General features: G+C 38.2%; 1 protein-coding gene across 3 annotated transcripts in view; it reads right to left on the bottom strand.

The window, feature by feature from the left end:
- Rad51ap2 (RAD51 associated protein 2) overlaps positions 1–26,724 on the bottom strand; it is a 405,597-nt gene extending 378,873 nt beyond the window's left edge. For 2 of the 3 annotated variants that reach the window (XM_063232414.1, XM_063232418.1), the window contains exons 1-2: positions 24,192–26,724; positions 23,780–23,863 (exon numbers count right to left, since the gene is read on the bottom strand). In XM_063232414.1, the coding sequence (XP_063088484.1) occupies positions 23,780–23,863; positions 24,192–26,691 (2,584 nt within the window). In that variant the 5' untranslated portion in view covers positions 26,692–26,724. Of the gene's footprint in view, positions 1–20,166; positions 20,515–23,779; positions 23,864–24,191 lie in introns of those variants that run through there. The other variant, XM_013155712.2, reaches the window with a different exon arrangement.
- Positions 26,725–27,612: the final 888 nt, after the last annotated feature.

Below are 27,612 nucleotides of genomic sequence, written 5' to 3'. Positions count from 1 at the left end.
CATTTCCCTGCTCTTGTTTGCAATAAAATTTCTTTAACAGCTTCTGGCAGTCTCTGTCTGTTGTTCCTCTCACAGTATTTTGTTTGGGCACATGTCAGTCAGAGCTTGCATGTCACTGAACTGATGCTCTCTCCAGGCCATGGGTGACCACTGCTGTGCTGAGAAAGGACTGGGGCCCTTTTCACCTCGTTTTCAGAACTTCACGTGGCCTTCATTTTCTGCCATCTCATTCATCTTCGTTAAGGATCTATCCTCTTTTCATTGACCATTTTGTCCTCCTCTCCTCTGTCCACACTCGGTCCTTTGAAGATGCTATCTGTTCTGTGACTTTAAACACCTTGTATGAGCTGTCAACTCACAGAACTGTATTCCTAACACAGAGGTCTCTCAAAAATTCTAGCCATTATATCACTAGCATCACTACTTGAGTATCTAACTAACATCCCAAACTCAACATGTCTAGAGCTAAATTTCTGATATCAACTCCCAAACCTCCTCAACCCTCCACTCCTTCTTCTAGTCTAATAGCATCCTTTAAGTGCCTGCAGTTACACTCAGGGTCTCTGTTAGGTTTGACTCTTTTGCCACACCACAAATTTAACATCAAAAAGTCCTTTAGCTTCTACCTTCAAATTATGAGTGATAAAATGAGCTCTTACCGACCAGGCCACCGCCTCCTCCCCAGTTCCTTCTCTACCTGGCCTCCTGGCAGGTCTTCCTCTTATTCTTTCTTCCCCACCAATTTTCAAGCAAATCACCAGAGTAATCCATTGTAATCAGAAACCAGCTCTCACTCTCTCATCTCCTTCTAACCTTTGCTGATGTCTTGTCAGTGAGCTTGAGGCAGACGACACTGTAACAGCCTCCTCTCCCATACACATCACCCTTCTTCTTTAACCAGTGCTGTTTTTACTCAACAGCTGCTACATAATAATAGGATTTACTTATTTGCTGGATTTATTGTTTATTGTCTATCTTCCCTTACGGCCATAAGATCAGAAAACTTTATGGTTTTTGTTCATTGTTACATTACAAATGCCTAGAACAAGTGTCATGCAAAGTAGTTACTGAATAAATACTCTTGATGAATAAGGTCTCTAAATTCTTGTATAAAGGGAAATAACCATTTGGACAGCTGTTTTACAACAGTCCTTAAATATTAATTGCTACCATTTATTAAATGTCTACCGTACAACAGGCTCCATGTTTGGTAAATTACATACATTATTTATAATTCTTTCAAAAACCTTAAAGATTTTACCATCAAGATTTTCAGATGAAGCAGCAGAATTTGAGAGGTTATTATGAGTTGGAATCAGATTTCTCAAACTCCAAACCCATGTTCTTTCTGCTACAATATGCTGCTTCTGTTTTGGTTTAAATGTTGAACACCCTTTTTTGGAAATTCACGGTATGATTCAACCAAAAATCATGGTACATTTATTTTCATCTCTTGCTTGCCTCCTTTTCCATTACAAAACCACAATGCAATCTAAAATCTGTCCCTTTAGGTAAAAAAAAAAAAGATATTAGCCTATATTTTGCCATAGTTTACAACTCAGAGGGAAATATTAAATAATGAAATATTAGGTCAAAAAATTAATATCTAACATAGACTGTCATCAGTGAAACTCAAATCTATCACAGATTTATTGGTAGAAAGACTTTTATTTCTCCAGATGAGGCAGGAACACTTGTTGGAGATCACTGTGAAGCGGCTCCAAGCAGGATTTAAAATGAACTAATTGGCTTTCTATGTTTATCTGTGAGTTTGTCCTAGGCCTAGGCCCCTTGGCTGGTGATGGGAGCTGATTCCTAGTAAATGAATCTCTATGAATCACTGGTCCTAGCTGAGGCCTGTAGTGGCCTGTGGTGCCAGAGATACCTCGAAGGGATGTGATAAGGCTACTGCTGAGGACAAATGGCTCAAGCATCAATTAAGTAGAGACTGAAATTGCAGACAGCTCACTTCTGCTGTCTCGCTCCTACCATAAATATCATCATGGAGATAAGATGGTTCTGCTAAACTGGCATAATTTGGAGAAGTCTTTGGAGAAGACTTTGAAGTGACTCCCAAGGTCCTGCTCATTGCCTGCTCTTTCCTCAGTTTCCCTGATCTTTATTTGGACCTAATCAAAGTAGGAGGTCCAGAGAAGTCTTTGTCTTAGCCCTCAGAGTCTCGAACTCGGCAGAAGGATTTTGATCCTCCTGGAGCCCTAAAATCATACTGCTTGTCTCATTTATTTAAGCCTTCACAAAATACACTCCTTTGGGAGATTGAGGATCTAGGCCAGGACCTGATAAACACTTTTTCAAATTCTATAATTTCCAAAGTTGAAAATTCTTTCATTAAGAGAGCCCAGCAATATTACAAAATTTAAAACTAAGAATATTGAATCTGTGTCTTCAAGAGTTTTGTCTATTTTATCTTCCTGTAGATATATTTTTCTTTAACATTTAAATTTTGGTCCATTTTTATTCTAGTTTAGTATGTGGTGAAAGATATGGATCTAGGTTCAGCCTTCTGCATATGGATAGCCAATTTTCCCAGCACAACTGATTATAGAAGCTGTATGTTTTTGGCCCCTTTGTCAAAGATTAAACAGCTCAATGTGAAGATGTTGTTTTTATATCTTCCGTTCTGTTCTATTAATTCATAGACCTATTTTTGTGCCAATACCTTGCTGTTTTTATCACTGTAGATTTGTGCTATTACTTGGAATCTGAGATGATTTTCCAAAATAAAACACCCAATCAAAAAATGGGCAACTGAAATGAGTAAATATTTCTCAAAGGGAGTAATAATGACCAATAAATACATGAAACAAATATTCAATACTTCTTGCCATTACAAAAATGCAAATTAAAAACAAAATTGAGATTCTATCTCACTCTCAAAAGAATGATAATCATCAAAAAAATCAAATAAGAAATGTTGTGAGACTGTGCAGGAAAAGGAACACTTCTACATTGTTGGTGGAAGTGTAGAGCAATACAACCAGTATAGAAATCAGTAAGGAGATTCCTCCAAGAACTAAAACTAGAAATTCTATTCAACACAGCTATTCTCCTTCTAGGTGTATTCCCAAAAGAGTTACAGATACCATATTACACAGATACATGCATATTCATGTTTATGCACACTTCATAATGTCTAAATCTTGGAAATGGTTTATACACCCATCAACAGATGAGTACATAAAGAAAAATGTGGAGTTTATAGGCAATGGAGTAGTATTCTGACCTGAGATGGAAAAGCTAGAGTCATTTGTAAGGAAATCCATGCACCTTGTGGCCAACATGAAGTAAAATAAAACAGACACACAGGCTAAAGTATCTCATGCTTTCTCTCAAAACATAAAGAGCAAAATAAAAGGCAGATAATAAAGAAAAAGGAGTTTAAATTTTTGCAAAAGAGGAGACTGAGAGATGAGTGGAGAAGGGAAGAAGAAGAGGGAAGTGGATGAAAAAATATTCAAAATGTATTCTGTTACACATACCAACTCCTCATGAGGAATGTCATCATTAATGCAACGATATACTTAAAAAAGTAAAAACTGCCAAATAATCATTTTACAGTGTTAAAATTCCCATGACTACATTTTACTGCTTTATCTTGCATTTAGGAATAGGAGGTGCTTTAAAAAAAAAAAACTCATATAAACTAACCTAGAAGGATTAAATGTTGGATAAAATCCTTACATATTGCTAACATTGCCTCTGCCTGGTAACACCTGAGGAAGGTGGTATTTTAAATGTTTAATATGTTACATGTGGTAACTTTAGAAGCTGTCCACTAATTCAGCAAGGTGGGTTTCAGTATAAATAAAGCTAGAATTTAAAAGTGTAATTAACGTGAATAAATCCTAAATTGCTCTCTGAAATACCTCTTATATTACAAAATCTCATGTACTTCAATGTAGGGTCTGTGTCTAGACCCCCAACCCCCAAATGGGTGCATGGCTAAGCCTCAAAGGAATGAGACAGGCAGCCTGGGCTTTAGGGCTGCAGGAGGAGTGAAATCCTCAGCAGAGCTTGTCGTAACCCTGCTAGCCAGCAGCCCACTGACATTAGGCAGCCTGTATTTAATCAGAACAAGCAAGGAGTTGAGTGGAAAATGCAGGAAACCTGAACAGGGTCTTGGGTGGGGTTCAAGGGCCCCTCAGAGCAATAGATGGGTGCTAATTTAGGAAAACTATCCAGAAATGCTCCAGGTGGCCTCATCGGTCCCTATCTTGTCCCATGAGGCGTTTCCTCATTCTCAATTCTATCATGCCCAGGCCACACCACAACCCTGCACATGTACTCAGCCTCAATGTTCTCCAACACTTGAATATTCATATTTTAAAATATTTATCATTAGAATCTACTACAATTTCAAAAATACAACAGTGCTTAATGCCAAGAATTAAATAATAGATATTGGAGCACAAACTTTCAAAGTGTGCTCACCAAAACCCATAAACTTTACATCATTTGGTGTTATGCTATGTTTCTCATGTTTAATATTTTGATATTTTAAAATATGTCTCATTGAGGAAACTGAACTTCTTATCAATATTTTATTTAAGCCTATACCCCACTTTATGAAAGTTCAAACTACCTTTTATAAATACAACTGTAAACATGAATATATATTTTAACATTTGAAAGGTTATGAAACTGCACTATAGATAGAGAAGGGCTTCTACTCTTGAATTTCTTGCTATTTCTTGCCAGAGAGATTTTTAAAAGATGATAAATAACTTTAATTTTCATCTCACTCTTTACTATATTCTTGCTAGTTATCCTCTAGGTGGTAGGCAGACTCATGAACCCGGAGGCCATGTGTTACGTGTTCTGTGTATCCAGAATTAGCCTGATGTGTGGTCACACACAGCAGTGCTCAGTACAAAAGAAAAAGGGAGAAGGGGAAGGCAGAAAGAAAAGCCACATGGAGTCAGGCAGTGAATGGGCCTGCATTTCTTTCAGTTCAGCCAGTGTTTACCAGATGCCAGGGAATGGATTAGATTCAAAGTCTCACAATCAGCTTACTTGAAAAAAATCACTTAGCATAGGTTTTGTTATCTGAACAGGGAAATAGTATTGGATCTGTGGGAAGATTTATTGAAATAAAATATAGAAAATACTGTAATTTTTAAAAAGCTCTATACATCTACATTAAGATAATAAATTAATAATGATTTTAAAGCAAACATAATGAAAGAAAATTAGGAAAATTGGGAGATAAGTCAGTTCTTGTAACAGTATGACATAGAAAAAGTTATCTTAAAGAGAATTGATTGAAATAAGCATTAACCTTGTATTCTTTAACTAATTATAGGCTGCTTTGGGAGATGACAATTCTGAAAAAAATCTAAAAATGTATGGTGACAGAAGTAATAAATCTTATACCACTAGGAAGATAATTACAGTGAAATCTCCTTGAGTTCTAAAAGTTTATGATTCTGTATATAAGCAGTTTCAATCAGAACATTACAAAAAGTAGAGGAGGAAGCAGATGGCAGCTATATGGAGTATTTTATAAAAAGAAAAGTATTTGGGAAAGGAGAACATGACAGATAAGCAAAGAAAGCCTTTGGAAAAAGAATTCAGATGGAAAGAAGGAAGACACATACAAGCAAGGAAGGGGGGAAAGAAGAAAGGAAGAAGGAGGGAGGAAGGAAAGGTGTTTGAGGAGCATGCCTTGTTTTTTAATAATACTTCAGGATAGAAATCTCAGAAAAATAATTTCTGTAAAGGAACATGGATCAATAAAAGAAGAGGGCCTGTGGGTTTAGCTCAGCAGCATAAGCACTTGCCTGGCAAGCATGAGGTCATGAGTTCAATCCCTGGTACCAACAAAAAAAAAGAAGAAGAGAATACTCAGTGTTTTTTTTATTGTGTATGTTTAAAGTACTTAAAAATAATTTGTTCTAAATTCAGGAATTTTAGTATACTACTTCCCATTTCAGACAGCTTATTTTAATTTCTGGTTTATTGAAACAAATTAAATTCTCAAAATTAAAAGACATCTAAAAATATAAAATGAGTAAGTTTTTTTTTTTTGTTTTTTTAATCAGTACCGGGGATCAGACTCACAACCGCCTACTTGCAAGGCAGGTGCTTATGCCGCTGAGCTAAATCCCCAGTCCCCTAAAATGAGTAAGTTTTTAACCAAAGAAGAGAATTAAGACTTTCAATATACTTTCTTTTTAATCTATAATCTCTAATTATTTTGTGTAAAAATAATAAGATGAAAAGTATGCCATTAACGAAAAATTTGTACATCTCCAGCCAGAGAGTAGAAAGGATGAGTATTTTGAGGGGGATTATGTCTTTCAGTGTAATAATTTTTAAAAACTTAAACATTCACTGTATTTCTAGATCACACTTGGTACTACAAGAAAGTTCAAGCAGAGCCAGATGTGGTTACACATAACTGTAATCCCAGTACTCAGGAGGCTGAGGCAGGAGGATTGTATTAAGTATGAGATCAGCCTGTGCTACAAAGTGAGCTCAGAGCCAGCCTAAACTACAATAGCAAGACCCTGTCTCAAAAAGATTTTAAAACAAAAGAAAGAAAGAAAGTCCAAGCAATGATTTTTATGGTTTATCTTATATAATTGATAGAGAACAGAAATTCAGTTAACAGCAAATTCCTTATTACACAGATCTAAACCATTCCAAGGGTAGAGCTCCTTGAAAAGCCATCGTGAAGAAAAGATAAATACTTTTAGGATAGGATAAAAGAAACAAAAGACAGATAGGAGGCAAGGAAATCGTAACTAAAAACTGCACTTTCAAGAAGACTGTAACTTCCAGGACTTAGCCAAAGTTACCCAAGGTCATAAATTGACTCAAGAAAGTAAGAGGAGATTGATCACAGGGTAAAGCAATGCATGTCAACATCCCTTACCAGACCCACCCTAAACAGCCAAAATTGGCCCAGTTAAGAACGGAAGCAAGAGGCTGAGATAATCCTGCCAATGTTTTAGATCACTTACCCACCCGACAAACAAAAGAGGAAAGAAAGCCCGCAAGCAAGGTTTGATGGTGCACCCCAGTAATCCCAACACTCAGGAGGCTCAGGCAGGAGAAGTGTTGTGAGTCTAAGGCCAACCTAAATCAAGGTCAAGGTTAACCTGCACGACATAGTGAGATACTTTCTCAAAAACAAACAAAAATAAAGCCATGCCTCTGGAATGGGGAAAGGGATGGCATTTCCCAGTCTTTCAGCCATCAAGAAAAGTGAAAATGTTCCCAGTCCCCAGCAGCACAGCATCTCATTTCTTTGAGCTCCCATAGTGCACCTCAAGTGCATCCTAAATCTCTTTACTTATCTCTAAATAAGCCTCTTCCTAGGCCATGCTTATTCCATGATGGAAGTCAGCAAGTCTGCAGCAAAAGGGACGGGTTCAGTTCCTTATTTCAGGTCTGCGACTCTCACAGACCCAGTCAGGCCATACTCTAACCTAAAATTTATAAATGAGAGAATTTATAAGAATAAAGTCACTTTAGTCAGATTCATCATAGATTAATGATTGATTTAAGAAAGCAGGTACTTTGTAATAGAAATACATGAAAGGCAAATTTAAAAACTATCCTAACCTTAATTCTTTCTTCATATTTGTAATCCTTCAATGGGAAATAAAAGATGATAAAACATCCAACAATAATACACATTTTTTCGTTATTTTACACTATCTCTCTTCTTTTATTTCCAATTAGTAACCCATAGGGCATTTTATTTGCACAATAGAAGTTCAGAAGTTATTTTAGTGATTGCAATAGCCCCAATCACCTGAACAAGTGAAGATTCGTGACTATTCGAGGCCACACAGAGGGAATCAGAAGAAAATCAGAAAACTATCCTTTTAACACTTTCATGAGTTTTCTTTTGAAGATTTTGTCAAATAAAGTTGCATAGTCTCTAAAAACAGTGACCACAGTATACAAATGGGTATCTTATACAGTGCCTAGAAAACTGCTAGACCTCCATGAAGTAAGTACTTAATCGCTGTTATTAACATTGCTCATGCAGCAGAATATAGGGTGTTCATTATGCAAAACATTAAGAACAACACATGTAATTATTCCCTTAGCTCTTTGGATTTCCACTTATTAGAATTTTGAAGCTTAGCATACACTTTAATGGTACCATCTTGACATTGAGCATTTGAGTCTATGATACAATTTGACTCCGAAGTGTAACTCCAGGTAACAAAATACAAGATAAAAACTTCTGTGGTAGCTGTTTACCAAGCCTTGAAGTGCACTTGAAACATTTTGGTTCCTAGGAAAGCTTTTGTTCACACTGAGTTTATAGTTTTCTTGAAGTTCAGACTCTATAGAAAATTCAAGAGAAAAACTTTTAGAAATCCATATGGTGACATAGTAACAATTTTAAAAAATTATAATTGTCTTTTTCCATAAAAGAAACTATAATGGTAGAAGGCTCATCTAGAAAATACAAAACACAAGTCTTCTACTAAGTGAATATCCACTACTAGAAAATTCAGTGTCACAAAAGCCTTGAGTACCTACTATTAAGTGAAAGAAGGCAGTCTGCAAAAGCCGAATCCATACTGCATGCTTCCATCTGAGTGATACCCTGGGAAAGGCCAAGTCATTCAGACAGTAAAGGTGTTGAGGTGGCTGGGGGAGGAATAGACAGTTGGAACACGGGCACATTTAACCAGTGAAACTGTATGATGCTGCAGAGGTGGATGCGTGAAAACTCTTGGCAACACAAAGAGTGATCCCTAACATACACCATGAACTTGAGTTAATAATAACACACTGGGCTAGGCACAGTGGCAGCACCTGTAACCCCCTAACTCAGTAGGCTGAGGCAGGAAGATTGCTGTATATTCTAGGTCAACCCAGGCTTCACCGTGAGTTCAAGCCCAGACTAAATGACATAACAAGACCCTGTCTCAAAAACAAACAAACAAACAATAACAAAAAACAAGTCAATGCCAGTTCTTCAGTTGCAACCTACATAGCACATGGGTGCTGCAGGTTATTAACCAAGTAATACACTACTAAAAAAACTCTACCTTCTGTTCAATCTCCCTCTAAACTTACACAACATGCAAAGAATAATGAACATTTATTAACTTATTTTGATGTGCCATGAGAGTGTATATTTTCAAACTCTAAAATACTTCATGATATTGAATATTTATGGCTTATGAAGGCCCTACCCTACAATCCCAATCAGACTTAAGAGCATCGGTATTCCTCATGGGACCTGGTAAGGCACCACCCAGCAACCCCAAACAGCCTCAGAGAGTTGGTACGTCATGCAGGGCTCCACAAGCCTCCATTCAGCAGCCCCACCCAGCCTCAGAGGTTCAGTACTCCACAAGGAGCCTGCTGAGGTCCTACCCAATGATCTCAAGTAACCAGGGAGAGTCAGGGGCTTGCTGAAGTTCTGTCCGGCACTGGTGCCTCAGTGCCCATGGAGGGGCTGGAAAGGGCCTATCTAATGTCCCCCACTCAAATGGGGAGATACCCTCCAGAACAACAGCCAGTGCCAACTCAGAAAGCAACTGGGACTTTGCATTCTGCTGCCCTCAGGGAATACAGGAAAATGACAAAAAGAAAGAGCAACATGAAATCTCAAACCTCTACCCGACCCCAGACAAGTCTATGAAACATGCACATAGAGGAAAGTATAAATCACATACCTGAGATATCTCTAAAGATAACAACTGAAGCAGAGAAACACTCCATGAGGCTGTAAAGGAAATCAGATCAGAAATAATCTTCCAGGTTAAAAAAATTTAAAATATAGTGAAAGAAGAAGTGAACACATCTAAAGAAGACATAGTTTTAAAAGGATAAAGAAGCATTGGAAGATGATGGAAACCTTGAATAAACAATATAGAAAAGATCTAGAATGCATGAAACACATAAGTGCCTGCCTTGCAAGTGCTAGGTCATGAGTTGGAACCCCGGTACCAAAAAAATAAAAATAAAAAAGAATGCATGAAATAAATTGAAAGATATATCCAAGAAATAAAAAATTTCATCAAAATCTGGCAAAAAGCACTGAAAAGAACGTGAAGATAGACTTTGAGACCTTGAAGACGAAATTGCAGCTAGTGACCAGCAAAGGAAATATCTTCTAAAAATAGAAGTGTTGCAGTTCAACACTTGCAAGATGATGCAAAGAAAAACCATTTAAATTTGATAAGTGCAAATAAAAAAGTGACAACATAAATGACACAAAAAGACTATAGAAAATTTCCTAAGCATGGGGAAAAAAACTGGCATACAGATAAGTGAAGAATATAGAACTCCAATTAGCCATAATGAAAAGAAATCTACATCCAGACCCATAAAAAGCAACTGCCCAGAAATTCAGCATAAGAGCAGAATGTTAAAAACCAATAGAGAAAATAAACAAATCACCTGTAAAGGAAAGCCCATCAGAATCACTGCAGACTCCTCAACACAAAGAGATGCTGACAGGTGATCACTCTAAACATTTAGAATGGCAGTACAGGTGAAAGAAATCACTTTGTAGATTAACTTTAAAAGGCAAAAAGAAAAATAATGTTGTAAAATACCCATATGACCCTAACCCTAACCCTATTAAGGAAATTTTCAAATATTTTCATATAGATGAAAATAAATACTATCAAGAGATTTTAAAATGTATAACTCAATTAGAGTAGATTTTAGTTACATACAAAGGCAAATGTAGAAGACAGGTGAGGAAAAAGTAAAGCTTTGCTTTAAAGCTGGCCTAAACAGTACTAAGATAGACAATCAGAAAAACAGGATCAAAGACAAAAATACGCCAAATTTTCCCCCTCTGTATTTAATCATACTTTTTTGGAAACAAAATAAAAAGGTACATGTATCTAGACTTTCCAGTAGAACTATAAACCCAGTCATAAGAAATAATAATGTAACCCAGGCATGGTGGCACATGCCTGTAATCCCAGCACTCAGAAGGTTGAGGCAGGAGAAACATTTGCAAGTTTGAGACCAGCCTGGGCTACAAAGTGAGCTCAAGGCTAGCATGAACTGCATAGAGACCCTGTTCCAAGAAAAGACAAAAAAAAAAAAAAAAAAAAGAATGAAAGAAATCAGAGCATAAAGGCTACATTAATATTTAGTGTATACTTAACATTTTCACTACATAGTACTAATCAAGAGCCTCAATGTCTGCATAGAAATTTCCAAAGTGGTTACCAGCTATTCGGGTTAGCTCAAAAGAGACCATCTATTTTGGTAAAAGTGAAAGAGGACTCATTCAGAGCTAGCTCTGCAGAGATGAGTCAGCATGTCACCTTGCACAGGTGAGTCCTTTAGAGGGAATATGGGGCGGAGTGGGGGAGCACAGCGAGGTAACTCGGAGCTGCATGCTTGCTCCACCACTACCACCCATCCACAGCTCCTGGACCATGATCCCATGGAAAGGAAATCACCCTGATGCCGCCTCATAGGGCCAGCACCTGTGTCATCTGGGCTGAGAACAGGAGGTAAGTTGGTTATGTGCTCAGCAGAAGGGAAAAAAACCTAACTTTTAGATAGTTAGTTGGTTTTTTTGTTTTTGTTGGTTTTTTGTTGTTGTTGTTGTTGTTTGGTACTGGGGATCGAACTCACGACTGTGCACTTGCAAGGCAGGTGCATATGCCACTGAGCTAAATCCCCAAAACCTAACTTTTAAAGTTCATTTTGCAGTGCTGCTCAAAAAATGATCCCAGTGTACAGGCTCAGCTAGGCAGAGATAATATGAGAGGTACAGTGAAAGCTGATGAGTGATTTGTAGAAGGAGGCACTGCCGTTATTAGGAAAACACAACCAGTAAACAAAGGCAAAATGTTCAAGAACTTGGAGGAAGCATCACAGACATGGTGGTTTGGGGATGGTTAAGATTTAAACAGGTAAAAGAGGAAACAAAGACGGGGGGGGAGGGGACAGGAGAAAGTGGAGCATTGACAGAATAATTTGGTTGTAGAAAAGTTGTGGTGTGGCCCAGCTGAAAATTTATATTAGATAAGGCTATATTATAAAAGCTCTAAAGAATAAAATAAGATACGTAGATTTAAAAGACCCACAGAGGAAAAATCATCTGGACTCGAAAGTGTGAAATACATGCCAGGTATTAGAATGAATGGCTGCTGGCAGCTACACTGTAGATGTACCAAGCTGAAGTCTTTGACTTACAGCGAAGCAGGAATTAGAAGAGCACAGCACAGTAGTAGTTAACGGCTTTGGCTCTGGGACAGCAGAGATCTGAATCCTGATTCTTCAGTTCAATACTTTGTGGCCTGACACAAATTATTTGATGCATACTGTAAATAGAGGTAGTAACAGCATCTTATAATCATATTATTAATTATTAATTGATCTAATATGTATAAGGAGCACGGCTACCTAGCACACATCTATTAATATGCATTTTTAAAATTATTGCTTGTGTTAGCATCACTGTAACAAAATACCTCAGAAAAACAACCAGGAGGATGAAGGTTTATTTTATCTCATGATTATAAAGTTTCAGACCATGGTCACCTGACTCCACGATTCCAGTTCCACAGTAAGGTTGGAATCGTGGCAGAGCTCAGCTATGGCAAATAGAAGGCAGAGTGAAGGGAAGGGGAAGATGTCACAGATGAACAGCCTGGGGATTAAAATAGCCTCTAGCGTCACACACCCATGGCCAACTCCCACCTCCCATGTTCCCTCATCTCCCAAGAATGCAATCAACACAATAATAAATACCCACGTGGCTGCTTTCCAAGACTTTCCCAAAGTACATATTCCATTGTTTAAAAAATATTTTAATATACACACTAATATGTTTTTATTTATACTATTAGCTTTTCTTAGATCATTGAAAAGAATGTTTTGTGTTATTATCTGTTTCTTTCTTATAAGAATCTTCTTGATAAGGTCAGAAGGGGTGCACACACCTGTAATTCCAGATCGGAAAGGCTGAAGTAGGAGGCTCACTGGGAGTTTGAGGCCAGCCAGGGCTGCATAGTGAGTTCAAAATCATCCTGAACTACATAGCGAGACCCTGTCTCAATAATAATAATAATCTTGGTTTACGTTTTGCACTCTGAGTAACTAACTTGAAGACAATGATACATAATGTATTAACTATTGGTATTCTCTCATTATTTTGTTCTGAAAGTTTGTTTCTCTCTTTTTATTTTAAAAATCTAGTGGAAAGGACTGCCAACTATCAAAATAAATAAAATACATATTATGCCTAATGTGAACTATTAAGGAGAAAAAACTAAAAGCAAATAAAGGGCATATAGATATTAGCATGCAGAAAAACCCACATTGTAAAGGTACATATGAATTAAGTTCTTAGGGAAATTTTGTGGAACAATCTACACAAATGTTCTGGGAGCAAGCACTCCAAGAAAAGAAAGCAAGAATGATAGTCCTGAGACAGCAGGGACCTGGCCACGAGTCCTCAGTTTCTTGCAAGGTGTTTCAGCAAGAGACGAACAGTAATGTAGCAGGGACCTGGGATAACCAGTAGTTCATGGTGGCTAGAAGGTCATGAGGCAGCCAGGACTCAGTATTTATTGATCACACTTACACGGAGGAAACTGGTGAAGGGAGTATCGGATGACTCATGGGGCAGTGATGATCTTAAGCTAGTGATGCTCTGATGTTGTGAGGACAGTGGGAGAGATGGCAGGATAACAAGGAGTTTGTCCCTTCCCCATTTGAAGCCTGTTTTTATTGCTACTCCACACTCCAGGAACCAGGATGAAGCAGCTGGTGTAGACTTGTTCTGGAGCATCACAGCATCGCAGGACATTTTAGTCTTTGACTGTGACCAGAGGCACAGGGTTATGCTTCTGCACACCACAGCTGGCTCACATGACAGAATGTGAGGCTCAGACAATCCCTAATCACAGTTTAATTACAAAATGATTTTTCCAAAAAAATTATATAGAATGGCCCTCGACAAGGCAGGAACATGCCTATCATATCCAAAACAAAGCAAGGCTAGTGTGAATTCACTGGGATGGACAGAAGGAAAAAGTGATGTTTAGGAAGCAGCAGAGTGTTCAAGGTTTACATGGGTCTCACAAATCAAAATTCAGAATTTTGGCTGTTAAAGTGGAATACTTTTGGAAGTTTGAGTTGAATTGAGTCGTGACTTACTACACAGGCATGTTCAACCCACGACCCACGTGCTGCCCAGGACAGTTCCTAATATGGCCCTCGGGGACAGTAATTCTAACCTAATTTTGTGCTCCAGCAAGGGCTGTGCAGGCCACAGCTACACGTCATGCAGGCAGGGCGTAAAACAGAGCAGACTCATCTGCTGCTCCAGCCACACACAGCCACACAGAACCCACGTTCCGTTCACCTCCTCCACATACTTGTGCTACTCAAAAGATGAGACGGCCATACCAGGAATGCTTCTCCTGAGCTCCAGGCACAAGAGCTGGGAAGGTCGTCATTCAGAGTCATGAAGCAGACCATAAGGGTTCTTATTTAATTATTAAACTTGGGCTCCTTGTGTGTATAATTTAATAACTTAATACATTAAAGTAGTTTCAACAGCGAGGACAAAAATGTATCAAATGGCTTTTTGCTCATTATAGTGTTATAATGCATGTACAATATTGCTAATACTAGGAAATAAATGGTTTCTTGCTCAGCATAGTCTGATTCCAACATGGCTCCACATCAACTCAAAAAGGAAACAGAACCATGGAAAAGAAAAATCATGGGAGAAGTAGTAGTGTGCAATGAAAAATGGACAGAGGAGTAGTTTTGTCAAGACAATAAATCACTATGCCTAATGTGTAGGGAATAGTGCATTTTCAATTATTGAAATTTGAAGATATTATATATAAATATGCTGCCAAATTCAATGCATATCAAAGAGCATTTCATAAGATAAAAATACCAGAAGTGGAAAAAGTCTATCATCTCAAATTTTTTTAAAAAGTTACAACTCAAGCAGGATAAAAATCAAAACCACTTATTACTGTTGAGTTTATTAAATACATGCAAAGTTGGCAAATAGAATTTGTTCTGATTTTTTTAAAAAAGATTTTTCTAAAATCAGTGTCACCAGACTATAGCCAAGTAACTGAAAAAATGAGAAATCTCTCTAGAGGAATTTGTAAAATAAAGTTGCTAATTTCAAAGTTTTTGCTTTGGTGATATATGAAATAGTGAAGCTGCAGATGTTGCTCAACTTGCCGTTTTACTAATAAAAGGTGCTGATGAATATAATGTTACCACAGAAAGGAATTCTTTTGTACCATTAAAAGACACAATTGAATCTCTTGACTTGCACGACACAGTAAAAATTATATTCAAAGAATTTCCTTTACGTGTCATCGGTAAAACTGGTACAGCTACTGATGGCTCCTAGTGATGGTTAGATAAAAAGGAAGATTTATAAAACTAGTAGAAGACGATGCAGTTGCTGCCAGCAAATATGGTATGTGTCCTACATCAGCAAAATTGATAATCCCAGCACTCGTGGAGACTGAGGTGGGAGGATTCCAAGTTCTAGACAGCCTGCGAACTTAGGTCAAAAAGAAGAAGGAAAAAAGCTAGAGATGGAGCTCAGTGCAAAGTCCTGTATTCAACCCCTATAGCTTTAGAAACAAAAAGAAAAGAGAAGGAAGAGGGGAGAGAAGATAAGGAGAAATAAGAATGAAAAGTTGTGCTGCAGAACTTTAGAAAGGGACCCACCTGCACTCAGCATGGAGCCTGCCCACAGTTCCCTCTTCCCCACCCCAAGGCAGCTGTCTCGACTCATGGCAGTCCTCCTGCTTCAGCCTCCTGAGTGACAGGATTACAGTTATGTGCCACCACTCCCAGTTTAAACAATTTTGGATATATCACATTACTAGATTTTTGTAAGACTTATCTTCCCAGACAAAAACATCCCTTCACAACTGGGCTAATGCAGGTCTTCATCTTTTTGCAATAAGGCACACTTGTGAACACCTTTCTTTTTTTTTATTTTAAAAACAGAATAAAAACGGTGATACAGAATTTCAAAAACAAAGTAAGAAGTACAAAAATGTATCAAATAGGAGATTAACTCTGGTTAATGTATTGCGTATTATCTTCAAAGTCAATGTGCAGATTACAAAATACAGGCATGGAAAAATGATCAACCAAATGATGAAAGTATAAACAGTTTTTTTTGACAAACTAACAGAGATTAGTAGTATAGTACTATATAAGTATATAGTATACATACATATATATACACGTATATGTGTATGATATATAAGAACAGTTAAATGGATTTTTTTTAATAAAGGGGCGAGAACTGAAGCAGGGAAACCAATTAGAATTCAGCTCCAATAATTCAGGCAGGAGAATTAGCACACAGGATTTTCTGGTAGGCCAGTTGTGTGTTAAGTGAAAAAAGTTGCATGGAAGATTCCAAGGTTTCTACTCTGAGTAACAAACAAGGTGCCCCTGTTCACAGGGCTGAGAAACGCCCGAATGCAGGGTCAGAGAAAGGAAAGGCCCTTGGCAGGGCCGCCCCGGGCTGCAGGTGCTCGGTGGGCGCCCATTACACACAGCATCACAGACAGCGGAGAGTCTCGAGTTCAGGAAGAGCGCCACACGACTGCCTTGTTTAAAATAAAAATGTTCCAAATTACAGAACTGTGCACACAGAGCTATTTAGATTACGAGCTTGCTGTTTTGGCCACAGAGTGACTAGGTGGAGAATTTAGCTGCTGTTTCTACAGGAAGCGACAGTAGCACATGCTTGTCCTTTCAAAACACTACATCGACACATCCAGCAAGGATAACTTAAAACAATAATTTGCAAGATATTATTTGGTACTGTTCTGACATATTCATGCCTAAAAATTGCTTTTAGTAGTAAAAATCTGGCACAGACCATTGTATGTCTGTGAAAATACATGATGTCTGTGTCATTGGTAAAATCCCTAGCATAATGGCTGAGAGTATAACCTTTTTAAGGTAGCAATTTAGATTGAACTGAGAATCAAACCCACTGCATAGTTTTCCAGTTTTCCTAATAAATCAGAAGTGGGTAATATTTGCTCAGAGATTTGTATATTTAAAGTACTGTCAGTTTTTCCAAATCAAAGCTATGCTTCCCTTCTCACATCACAATTATGCATCCAAAAACTTGCTACTTTAAACTGAAGTAACACAGATATATTGAGTTTGAATAAAAGTGTTATTTGAAGGGGTTTTTATATTCTTTCCAATCTGAAAATGGTCCACTTTTACATTTTAAGAACAAGTATAAAAGGAATTGGGGACTGTTAATTGCAATTTAAAATGTCTCCTACCAGTTTCCATGCAACCACACCAAATGTGGTCATGAAGACTCCAAAACCTGAGAAATAAGATGCAAACCTCCCTTCAACCCTTTCACTTCGTAATTCCAGAGAAAAACTCACAGGACCAGGGGAGAGGGGAAGGGTGTGTGTGTACGTGAGCGCGTGGCGTGAGTCCAGGAGTGTATGCACACGCACACTCGTGCCCGCAGGTTGGAGGCGGCAGGCTCTGTCTCTTACCTAGTCACCTGGGACTCCTACCTCGAAGCTCTCAAAGCCATGCCAGTGGACGTAAACAGTGAGCTCAGACGTAAGATTCCACCTGCTCCATCATCAGCTCAGAGCAGGAAAGAGCCGGCAGCGATTACAAGCGAAGGTGCTTGTGAAGAGCTTAAAAGGGCTGTATCTGTAAAAGATTTTGGGAACTAAGGGTAAGAGTGGGACCACATGAACCTACCCTGGAGTGGCAAACTGAGAACAGAAGGAAATATGCGCACACAGCAACAGGGAGCAGGCAAAAAGAACAAGCGTGGGCAGACAAATTTTGTGATGAGAATGATCTTGTGAAAATGTCAAGGAAAAATCCAATAGGGGCTTATGATTAAAAAGGCATTTGCAGAAAAAAAATCTAAAACACATTTCCATAAAATTCAAAAGAATAGCATATTCTTGAAAATAATTAGCCAGGCGTGGTGGCTCACACCTGTAATCCTAACACTCGGGAGGCTGAGGTGGGAGGATGGTTGCGAGTTCAAGACCAGCCTGGGCAACAAAGTGAGCTCAAGGCCAGCCTGAACTGCATAGTGAGACCCCATCTCAAAAAAGATGAAAGAAAGAAAGAAAGAAAGAAAGAAAGAAAGAAAGAAAGAAAGAAAGAAAGAAAGAGAGAAAGAAAGAAAGAAAGGAAGGAAGGAAGGAAGAAAGAAAGAAAGAAAGAAAGAAAGAAAGAAAGAAAGAAAGAAAGAAAGAAAGAAAGAAAGAAAATGCAATTCATGGGCCAGGGATATAGCTCAATGGCACAGAGCCTGCCTGGCAAGCATGAAATCCTAAGTTCTATTCCTGGTACCAGACCAGCAACAACAAAATAGTAATAATAACAATGCAATACAGGATCCAGAAAAAAATTAAAAAGGCAAACTAGAATTAGTTACCAATTAGTTTTTTTTTTAACCTGGTATCAAACTCATGACCTCGTGCTTCCCAGCCAGGCTCTCGTGCTGCTGAGCTGTACCTCCAGCCCATAGTTACCAATTTTGAATAGTTACTATGTACCAGTACATAGCTATTTATTATTACTTACTGCACATCTGAAATATTTCAAATATGTACACAGTATATAACAGACTCCATACATAGTAGCACACACCTAGCACTCTTAGAAGCTGAAGACAAAGAACTGCAAGTGCAAACCCAGCCTAAGCAATTTAGCAACTTAGCAAGACACTGTCTCAAAATTTTTTTTAACTTTGAAGGGCCAAGGATTTAGCTCAATGCAAAAACCATCCCCAGTACAGCCAGAAAAACAAACAAACAAAAATGCTGAGTGGATATCAAGTGTTGTTACCACAAAAATGGTAGCTATATGTTTTAATAATACATATTAATTAGCTAAATGCTAAATGTAACTATCTTATGAAAAAGAAATATATAAAATTCACATTTAAATATATACAATTTAATACATGCACAATATATATATACAATTTATTTAAATATATAATCTGTCAAGATACAATTTTATCTGGCAATTTTAAAAAATAAAAGGAAAAAGAAAAATAATAATATATTGCTATTTTGAGACAGGAGTTGAAATGTATCCATTTATAGTCATATAGTATCTTATGAATATTTACTAGGAGTCAGGTACTATTCTAAGCACTTGGGTATATTAACAGGAGAAACTAATCCTGCCTTTAAGCAGCCTGTGTTCTAGCAAGACATAATTTATAGCATGAGAAGTACTACTGTAAGAATGGATTACAGCAGGGTAAGAAAATAAAAAATATGGTATGAAGTGGAAATTAATAGAGCCAGATTTGAAGTGACTTTTAGTAAGTCTGAAAACCTTTGCTTATAATAGGAAATAACCCTAACAATTAATACATTTAGACTTACCTCTGCAATGAAAGCCATTTTTTATGCTCTCTTGATACTTCTTCTTTTTTGATAAGTGGCTGATTCTATTATTTATCTGTCTGATGCTTTTTGAAGTATACTTATTCTGATGAGGGTTACCTTTAAATTGTGTATATCCTGTATTTCTCTACCAAGCCTAAGTACAGAAAGCAAGTTCCGTTAGGCAAGGTCTTCTCTATCACTGAGCCTATCACAGCAATACCAGTATGACAATGTACTTGTTTTATGAATAAGTTCATAGAAGTTCTTAGATATAATCATAATTCTACTCTGGGGCCAAAGACAGACTCTGGGGGAAGAAATAAAATTCAGATCGTGAGCCAGGCATCATGCTATAAGCCTGTAATCCCAATATTCTATAGGCTGAGGCAGAGGGATCACAAGTTTGAACCCAGCCTGGCCAACTTAGTGAGACCCTGTTTTAAAATTTAAAAAAGAACTAAATAAATAAAAAGAAAGAAACAAAGAACTAAACGGCCTGGGATATAGCTCTCAGTGAAGATTCTGGATTCAATTTCCAGTAGCAGGAGGGACAAAGGAAAACTGGGAATGCAAGAAAGGGGAGACAAGATTCTTCAGATTATTGAAAGCACCTCCACCCCAATCCTAGGACAACCCTGTGACCTGGGCAGCTCACTTGGAAAACTACACTTCCACCTTTTCATCTGAAACATGGAGACAGTGGCTTCCAACAGTGGCTCCATGAATTCTATGAAAAATGTATAAAAGTTATCGTTCATCTCCACAAAAAGACACGTTTTACAAAATCATAAAAAGACTTTAATATGCATATTGATGATATGAAAATATTAATAAAGTATTTCCTAACTTTTAAAGGTAATACTTCACACACACAATAACCTCTGTACATTGAGCAACAAAGAAGCTCCCCACAGTGGGAAAAATCACTTATCCAAAGAAAGCCATAAGATATTTCTGGACATTATGAAATGTTTCAAAAGTCCGAAATCTTTTAAGCTCTTATAACACATTTATTTCAGGTAGGGATGGAGTTTCTTAAATCTTGCTTTTCTTGACAAACCAATCCTGATTGGTCGGTTACATGTCTTAAGAGGCTGGATTCTTGAAATGCCCTGAGAAATACCTAAAAACATCAGACAATAAGAGCAGTAAAATAACCAGTGTTCTTAAAACTCTTTGCTTGCTTCTAACTATAATACTATCAACATTTGCCGAGCACTGACGAACATTTTTTATTTACCTGCCAGACACTTATTTTACCTTATCCTGTATTGTTTTAAAATGTAAAAACCTAACCACAGAAAGGTTATCACTAGACTACTATGAAATAACAAGATTAAATTAGCATTCAGATAGTCTGATTTAACAACAACACTAAATAGACTTTAAAGTCAAACTGCTGTACTACTTTAAACATTTCATTTTTCAGTTAGAAGCTAAATGTCATGTTGTTGGTTAGTAATTATGTTTGGTCTCTGAAATTAGCATCAATAATAGAACTCAAATGTATTACCTATTATATACAGTAATAGCTCTGATTTTTAAGTTTTTATTTAACTTCACAATATTATTGTCAAAAGGTTCAAATTATTTCATGGAGATATACTTGTTATTAAATCAGTTAACTAGACAGGTAAGTGTGTTGGTTGCTGTTAATAATGAAATACAATAGAAGCTATGTATCTTTGCAAAATTAATGAAACAATATAAAATTAAGCTGCATGTAAATAAGGAGAAAAGTAATTTAACACCATCAAAATAACTATAAATCAGTTTTACTTTTGATTTAACATTCAAATTATAAATTTAATTATAAAAACTAAGAGGAAAATGCCATTTTACTGCTGCATTTTTTAAACAAAAAGGGGTTGTCCACATAAGACCACATGTTCAGATAATATCTGATATATTGGGTTGGCTATAAGCTATACAATTTCAGCAACATGTGCTAGGCATACTTCCTTACTTTATTTCAGAAGCTAAGAATTTTAGTCTATAGGATTTGATTACTTTTTCAAAATATAGTTTTATGTCAAATATGATAGATACTTCTGGTAAATTTTTAATGCGTGGGAGATCAGAGAATAAACAGTCAAGCCTTTACACAGTATATGACTTTAGTCATTAAATTATGGTTGTGAGACTGTATTCCTCTGTCTCTTTTGTTAAATTATGATTCTTTATTATTCTTAAGCACTGGATTAATTTATCATTTTATATTATTTAATGAATATAACCATTAAAAGTATGCTACCAGGAATTCTCATTTTATAAAAGTCAATGCTAAACCAAACTGTCATGAAATTATAATTCAATTGTATGAAATGATACAATTTGATTGCTTCCTAAATGGTTGCAATTCAACATGTGATCCACCGACTTGCCACGTATACATCTGTTGGGTTAGGCTAAAACTGTAGAATCCCACCATTGAAAGAACTCCTGAATAGTACCCTCATGTGATTAACACATATATTAAAGTTAGAAAAGCATTAGTCTAAATGATACACAAAACAGCTGGAAACTAGCTGAAAGGCATATAACATCTGCTCAAAATAACTTAAAAATATCCTTCTCTGTGCCACAGAGCCAGAGCCAGAGAGAGGATGCCCTGAAAACAGGGGTAAAAACTTTAATTATAAGAATAGGCATCGTGATGATAGGTGGGGACATACCAAAACATTTCAAGACAGCTGGGATCTTGTTGAGGCCTATACAATCAGTGTCAAAGGCACCCACTCCACCTAAGCAGAGCACTGCCTGCTCTCATAACCCTGCATCCCAGTATCTCCCAACTTTTCCCTTACACTATGGACTTCAATAAACACTGGGAAAATTATTCAGTTTTCCTGCACTTTGAAAGTGAATCTAACACAGTAGTATACAATTCTGGGTGACCTTTTCTTTTACTTCAGGATGGATCACTTTATCTAGTGAGGGTGGAGTTACATGGTTATGGACTTGCAGGTATCTCCAAGATATCATTTCTTGTACTTACACTTTGTTTCATATATTCACTTCACATGTCAGTTATAATCACAGTGACAACATGACTATGTGCGCCCTCATCTACTTCTATATCAAGGCATGTTTCTAATCCAATGTCTTCCCTTTTTCTCATACTAGAAATCATATCTTACGCAAGGTAATCCCCTAAACATTCTCTCTCTTCTCTTCTCTTCTCTCTCTCTCTCTCTCTCTCTCTCTCTCTCTCTCTCTCTCTCTCTCTCTCTCTCCCTCTGTCTATTGAACCCAGGAGGCCTCTCTACCACTGAAGTACATTTTAAAATTTTTATTTTGAGAAAGGGTTTGCTAAATCGCCAAGTTGCCCAGACTTGGCTTAAATTTGCCATCTTCCCACCTAGCCCTCCAGGGTGCTGGGACTACAGGGTACACCACCACACCTGGGTTTCCAGGATAATTCTCCCAGCTTTCCTTTTAGATTTACCAAGTATTGATCCACTAAATATTTCCTTTGCTCACTGAGAAGAGACTATCTGTAGCCTTCTAAGGGCATCAATTTTTAAGATTATTTCATTATAAATTAAGCAAAGAAGGAAAAGAAAGTTCTGAAGTAACAAAGATATTAAAGATAACATTCTACTGATGATAATAAGCCAGGAGAAACACTTGAAGAAATGATGCACCACTGGGGATGTTTTAGCAAATATATTTTATTTACAATGCTACTTTTTCAGATCTAATTTTTTGTTTAATACATTAGAAATTTCTAACTCAACTAATAACTTTACCTACTTCTCTAACTTTTTAAGCCCATCTCTATCTACATGCATTGGTTCCACAAATTAGAATAATTAGACATATCAAATTTTATTCTGATATTGTAGAACTCTTAAGCAAAGACCCAGCTGTTTTTGTTTTATATTTAATGGTAATAAAAAATTTAATGCCACTCTCAAAACTCACATTAACATGCCTAAACAGAATTTTAATTTATAAAATATCCATACTAACATAATAAAAATTCTATATAATAAAAGTACAAAACATAATTGGGAGTGACATCTCAATGTCAGTAGATATCCAACTGAGTTAAACCCTTTTCTCTTTGGTTTTGTCAGTAAGGTTACGTATGTTAAACATTTGCACTGGACATATACAACACCTATTTTACCACATATTTATTACCTTAGATCTGTGCAAATATTTGAATGTAGTTTTTGCAGTATGTATGTCCCACTAGTATTCTAAATGGCATTTTAATTTTTAATCAATTTCTAACTTTTGCATTTATGTCAGTAAATTATTAATGTCTTGAAAATTACATTTATTCTCTAATACTATAAATATATTTTCATCATAAATATAAAATATAAACATTAATAGTAATCTTACAAGATATTTTAGAAAATGCCCAAAGATCTTACCTCTATTTGATAAATAATTAAATTTTCCTTCCACATATTCACCAGGGAATAGAGCAGGATCTTTATGAAAAGAATTTTTACCATCTGAAAATAAAGATAATACGTTTTAGCAAAAGTACCTTTCATGTAAAACTGTTAGCATTATAAACAAATTATTTTTTCACAAATACATGCTTCAGTTATCTCATCATATTTGGTGAAGACTCTTCAGACTTTCGCTTTAAAAATTACCAAAAAAATTACTAATTTATTGCTGCAAGTTTGGCATATTGTATAACATTTAAATAACATTTGCAAAAAAAATACATCAATAAACATTTGTTTTGTGCTTTACGTCTGCCAAAATTATATACACAAGAAAAGAAGTAAATATTGTATCATGAGAAAGAATATTTTAGAATGAATTACATACCTTGCTCATAAATAGAGCAGAGTATTTCTTCCTCCACTGTTCTAGGACAGCAGTACACACTGGGAACTTCCTGTTCCCCATTACAGGGTACAGTTTTCCACTTAAATAAACTTTGGTGTCTTCTATCAAAATGAGGGCCTACCATTGTATCACTGGGCAAAGGAGGCACACATTCTCTGTCAGCTGTAACCAATTTCAAATGTTTTTGTATCTCCATTTTTGCCTCCTTATCATTACTTTCTTCAAAGTAATTTTGTTGCCCATTGTTTGTTTCCACGATGGTTGAAGTTTCATTTTCCTTACTAATTTCATGAAACATACGAAGCTCTTTAAGCACCAAATCAAATTTACTCTTCATCTCAAAGTCTTTTGCTATTTTCAAAGCTTCTGTTGATAAACATTTTGCAGTTAAATTCTCAAAATGTTCATTGTTCCCTTCATTTGAATCAGTTTCAACTTGCTGATTAACATATAATGTAGCATCACTCTTTGGATGAAAATGCTTTGAATTAGCTAACTCATTTTCTTGCAAAATACTCTCGTATTCACTTTTGTTCGCTGTGTTATTTTGATTAACAGATTTAGTTTCCTTCATATTTACTTTCTTACTCCGCGAAAGTAACTGAACAGAAAGCATGCCAGTCTTTGGGGAAAACCTATTTTCTTCCTTTTCTATCTTAATACAAACTTGGCAACTATTTATTGAACTCTGTGCTGTGACTTTTACTTCCTTCAAAATAAAGTCATGTTTGGGTCTTTCCATTTCATTTTGCAAGCTCTCAAAATTCAGCATCTGATTTACAATCATGCTATTGACTGCTAGACTATGTACTGTATTTTGGTTTCCCAGTGTAGACTGTTGTCTAACACTAAAAGAACCTTCAAGTGTATGCTTAGAATTAAAGGTACTGACCTTCTTAGGAGCCTGTTTTCTCTTATCCCCTAAATCCTGGTTGTGCATGTTTATTTCACGACATTTTCCACTAATAAGTCCATGGTACTCCTGTATAAACTGAGGACCAGATTTCACATGTGTCTTAACAGTAATAAAGTTGCAGTAAACCCAGACATCTACATTCATGTGTTGTTCAAACCAACTCATATTCTTATAACTAGACTTCTTTATCAAAGAAAGTCCTGCCATGTCACCAAAGCCCATTAAAAAAGGAATTTTCCCACATACTTTGAAAATTGGAAAATACACATTCTTAGGTGTTGCACTAAAAGAATCAAAGTTTTCTTTCTTAGACCATTCAAAAATTTGTTGGGTTTCAAATATAGGCTTTCTTTTGTTTAACACAGGTTTCATATCTTCTAAACATTTTGAAAAACTTACAGTCCTAATTATATATACAGTATAACCTTCCACTGTAATACGTTTTGAATAGTTCAAATGCACAATCCATTTCAGAGTGTATCCCTCCTCTAATTCAGAATCATCTTCAATTCTGGCTAAAGAATTAAAGTTGTTGAACATATAAGCTATGTATGTTGCAAAAATATTTAAGTGTTCTGAAACACTGGTTTGTACATATTTGCTTAAAATGTCATTCTTTATATTGACATTGATACTCCTGATTAGATTAACACCAATTTGATTTTTGCACTGCAAAATTTGACACCAGCTTAAAATTCTATTATGCCTTTGGTTTCTTAAAATATTTTTACGGAAATGAAAACTTTCTGTAATAATACTTTGGAAAATGTTGCGTACATGGAAATCTTTTTCCATGGTGTGGTAGCTTATTTGTAGCACATTATCATTTTCGCCTTTACTGTTCAGCCAAGCGATATTCATTCGCATGTTCGGGCTACCCAGCTCTTGCACTCTCAGGGGCGCTAACCGCTCCTGCACTCTCGGGGCTTTCACACTGCGACCCTCTGCCTCGCCCAAAGGGTCTGTTGCTTGTAACTGCAGCAAACTCGGCTTTTCTCCAGATCTTTCCACCCTTTCCCCGTCAGCCTCGCCGCTCTCCACAACCCAGCAGCCCCGTCCGGCGGGGCCCCGCGCTGCCCGGCGCTCGGAAACCCTCCGGCGGCGGAGCGAGCGGCGGGCGCTCTCCCGAGACCCCGAGAAGCCCCTTCCCGCGGCTAGACGCTCCGGCCCGGCCCGCAGCTCCCGCTCCCGGGCGCGCGCCCCAGCGGCGCGGCTCTCCAGCCCCGCGGTCTCCTCCTCACCGCCCCGGGCCGCGGCGCCCCCCGAGCCCGGCGCGCGCTCGGCCGCGCCCCCGACCTCCTCCTCCTCGTCGGGCGGCGGCTGCGTACAGCGGGGACGCGCGGGGGCCGGAGTCGCCTCAGCCGCGCCGCCGCCCCAAAGCCCGGCGGCCAGGACGAGGGGAGGCTCGCGGGACGGCCACACCCACGCGCGATCCGCTTCGGACGGGGGCCGCACGGCGGGCAGCCGCCAGCCCGGCTCCCCCAGGCGGGGCCGCTTCCCGCCGGGAGCCCCGCGCTTTGGGTCCGCGGGAGGCGGGCGCGGGCAGGGCCGCGACAGCGACATGACAGCGCGCGGCTCCTTCAGCCTGAGGAGGCGCCAGGCTGCCCCCGCCCCCTGCCCCCGCCCCCTGCCCCCTGCTCCCTGCCCCCTGCCCTTTGCCCCCAGCCCTCTGTACAGAAGCCACGCCCCTCCTGCACAGCTCGCTTCCCTCAGTCCGGCGTCCGTGGGCTGACGGCGCCGGCCGTGGCCGCGGAGTTCCCACGTCCGCCCTCCGCAGAAGCAGCTTCGCCTCCGCTCTCCAGGCGTCTTACCGTGAACCCGGCGCTCCGGAGGCAGCAGACCCAGGCTCCCCACACAGGCTCCCGCGTACCGCGGGAGGAGTCGGGTCCCCTCCGGGAGGCGCTGCGGGCACCGGGGAGCGCGCCCCACGCGCGTGCCTGCGGAGAGCTCCGGGGTCCGCGCGGCTTCCCCAGCCCACTCTCGCTTGGAGACAGGCTCTCGAGGTCGCTGCTGTGCGGAGCAGGCCGGGCTGGAACTCACTAACACCGGCAGAGCAGGGCGAGGGTCGCCAGCCTGTTCCCCGCACTCGGGAGGCTGAGGCAGGATTGTCTGAGTTGGAGGCCAGGGCATCATTTCCAAAACACAAGCCAAAGACGGCCAGAAAAAATCTTAGATGACATTTCTTCTTTCCACTCCTTTGAGAACCATTTCTGTATGATTGTTAGTTCTGAGTTTTGTAAATTCCATAATCACAGAAAACAAAATGATTTTCAAACTAAGAAACATGTAGTTACTGCTCAATAGTAAAAAAACAAAACAAAACAAAAGAACTTAACCCTCTTGGTAGTTGTTTCAAACTCAGTTCATTCTGTTTTTCTAAAAATTTATAAAAACCATAATGTGCAACAAGAATCTTGATTTTAGGACCCACGGGGTCATATTACGACTAGCAAACTGGATAATAAGATTTTCACCAAGTGCCTG

This window comes from Cavia porcellus, unplaced genomic scaffold (genome assembly GCF_034190915.1).
Source record: "Cavia porcellus strain 051 isolate PalLab524CR breed Dunkin Hartley unplaced genomic scaffold, mCavPor4.1 scaffold_1, whole genome shotgun sequence".
Classification (NCBI taxonomy): domain Eukaryota; kingdom Metazoa; phylum Chordata; class Mammalia; order Rodentia; family Caviidae; genus Cavia; species Cavia porcellus.
The sequence above is the reverse complement of the archived record's forward strand: the minus strand, read 5'-3'. Positions and strand labels throughout refer to the sequence as shown.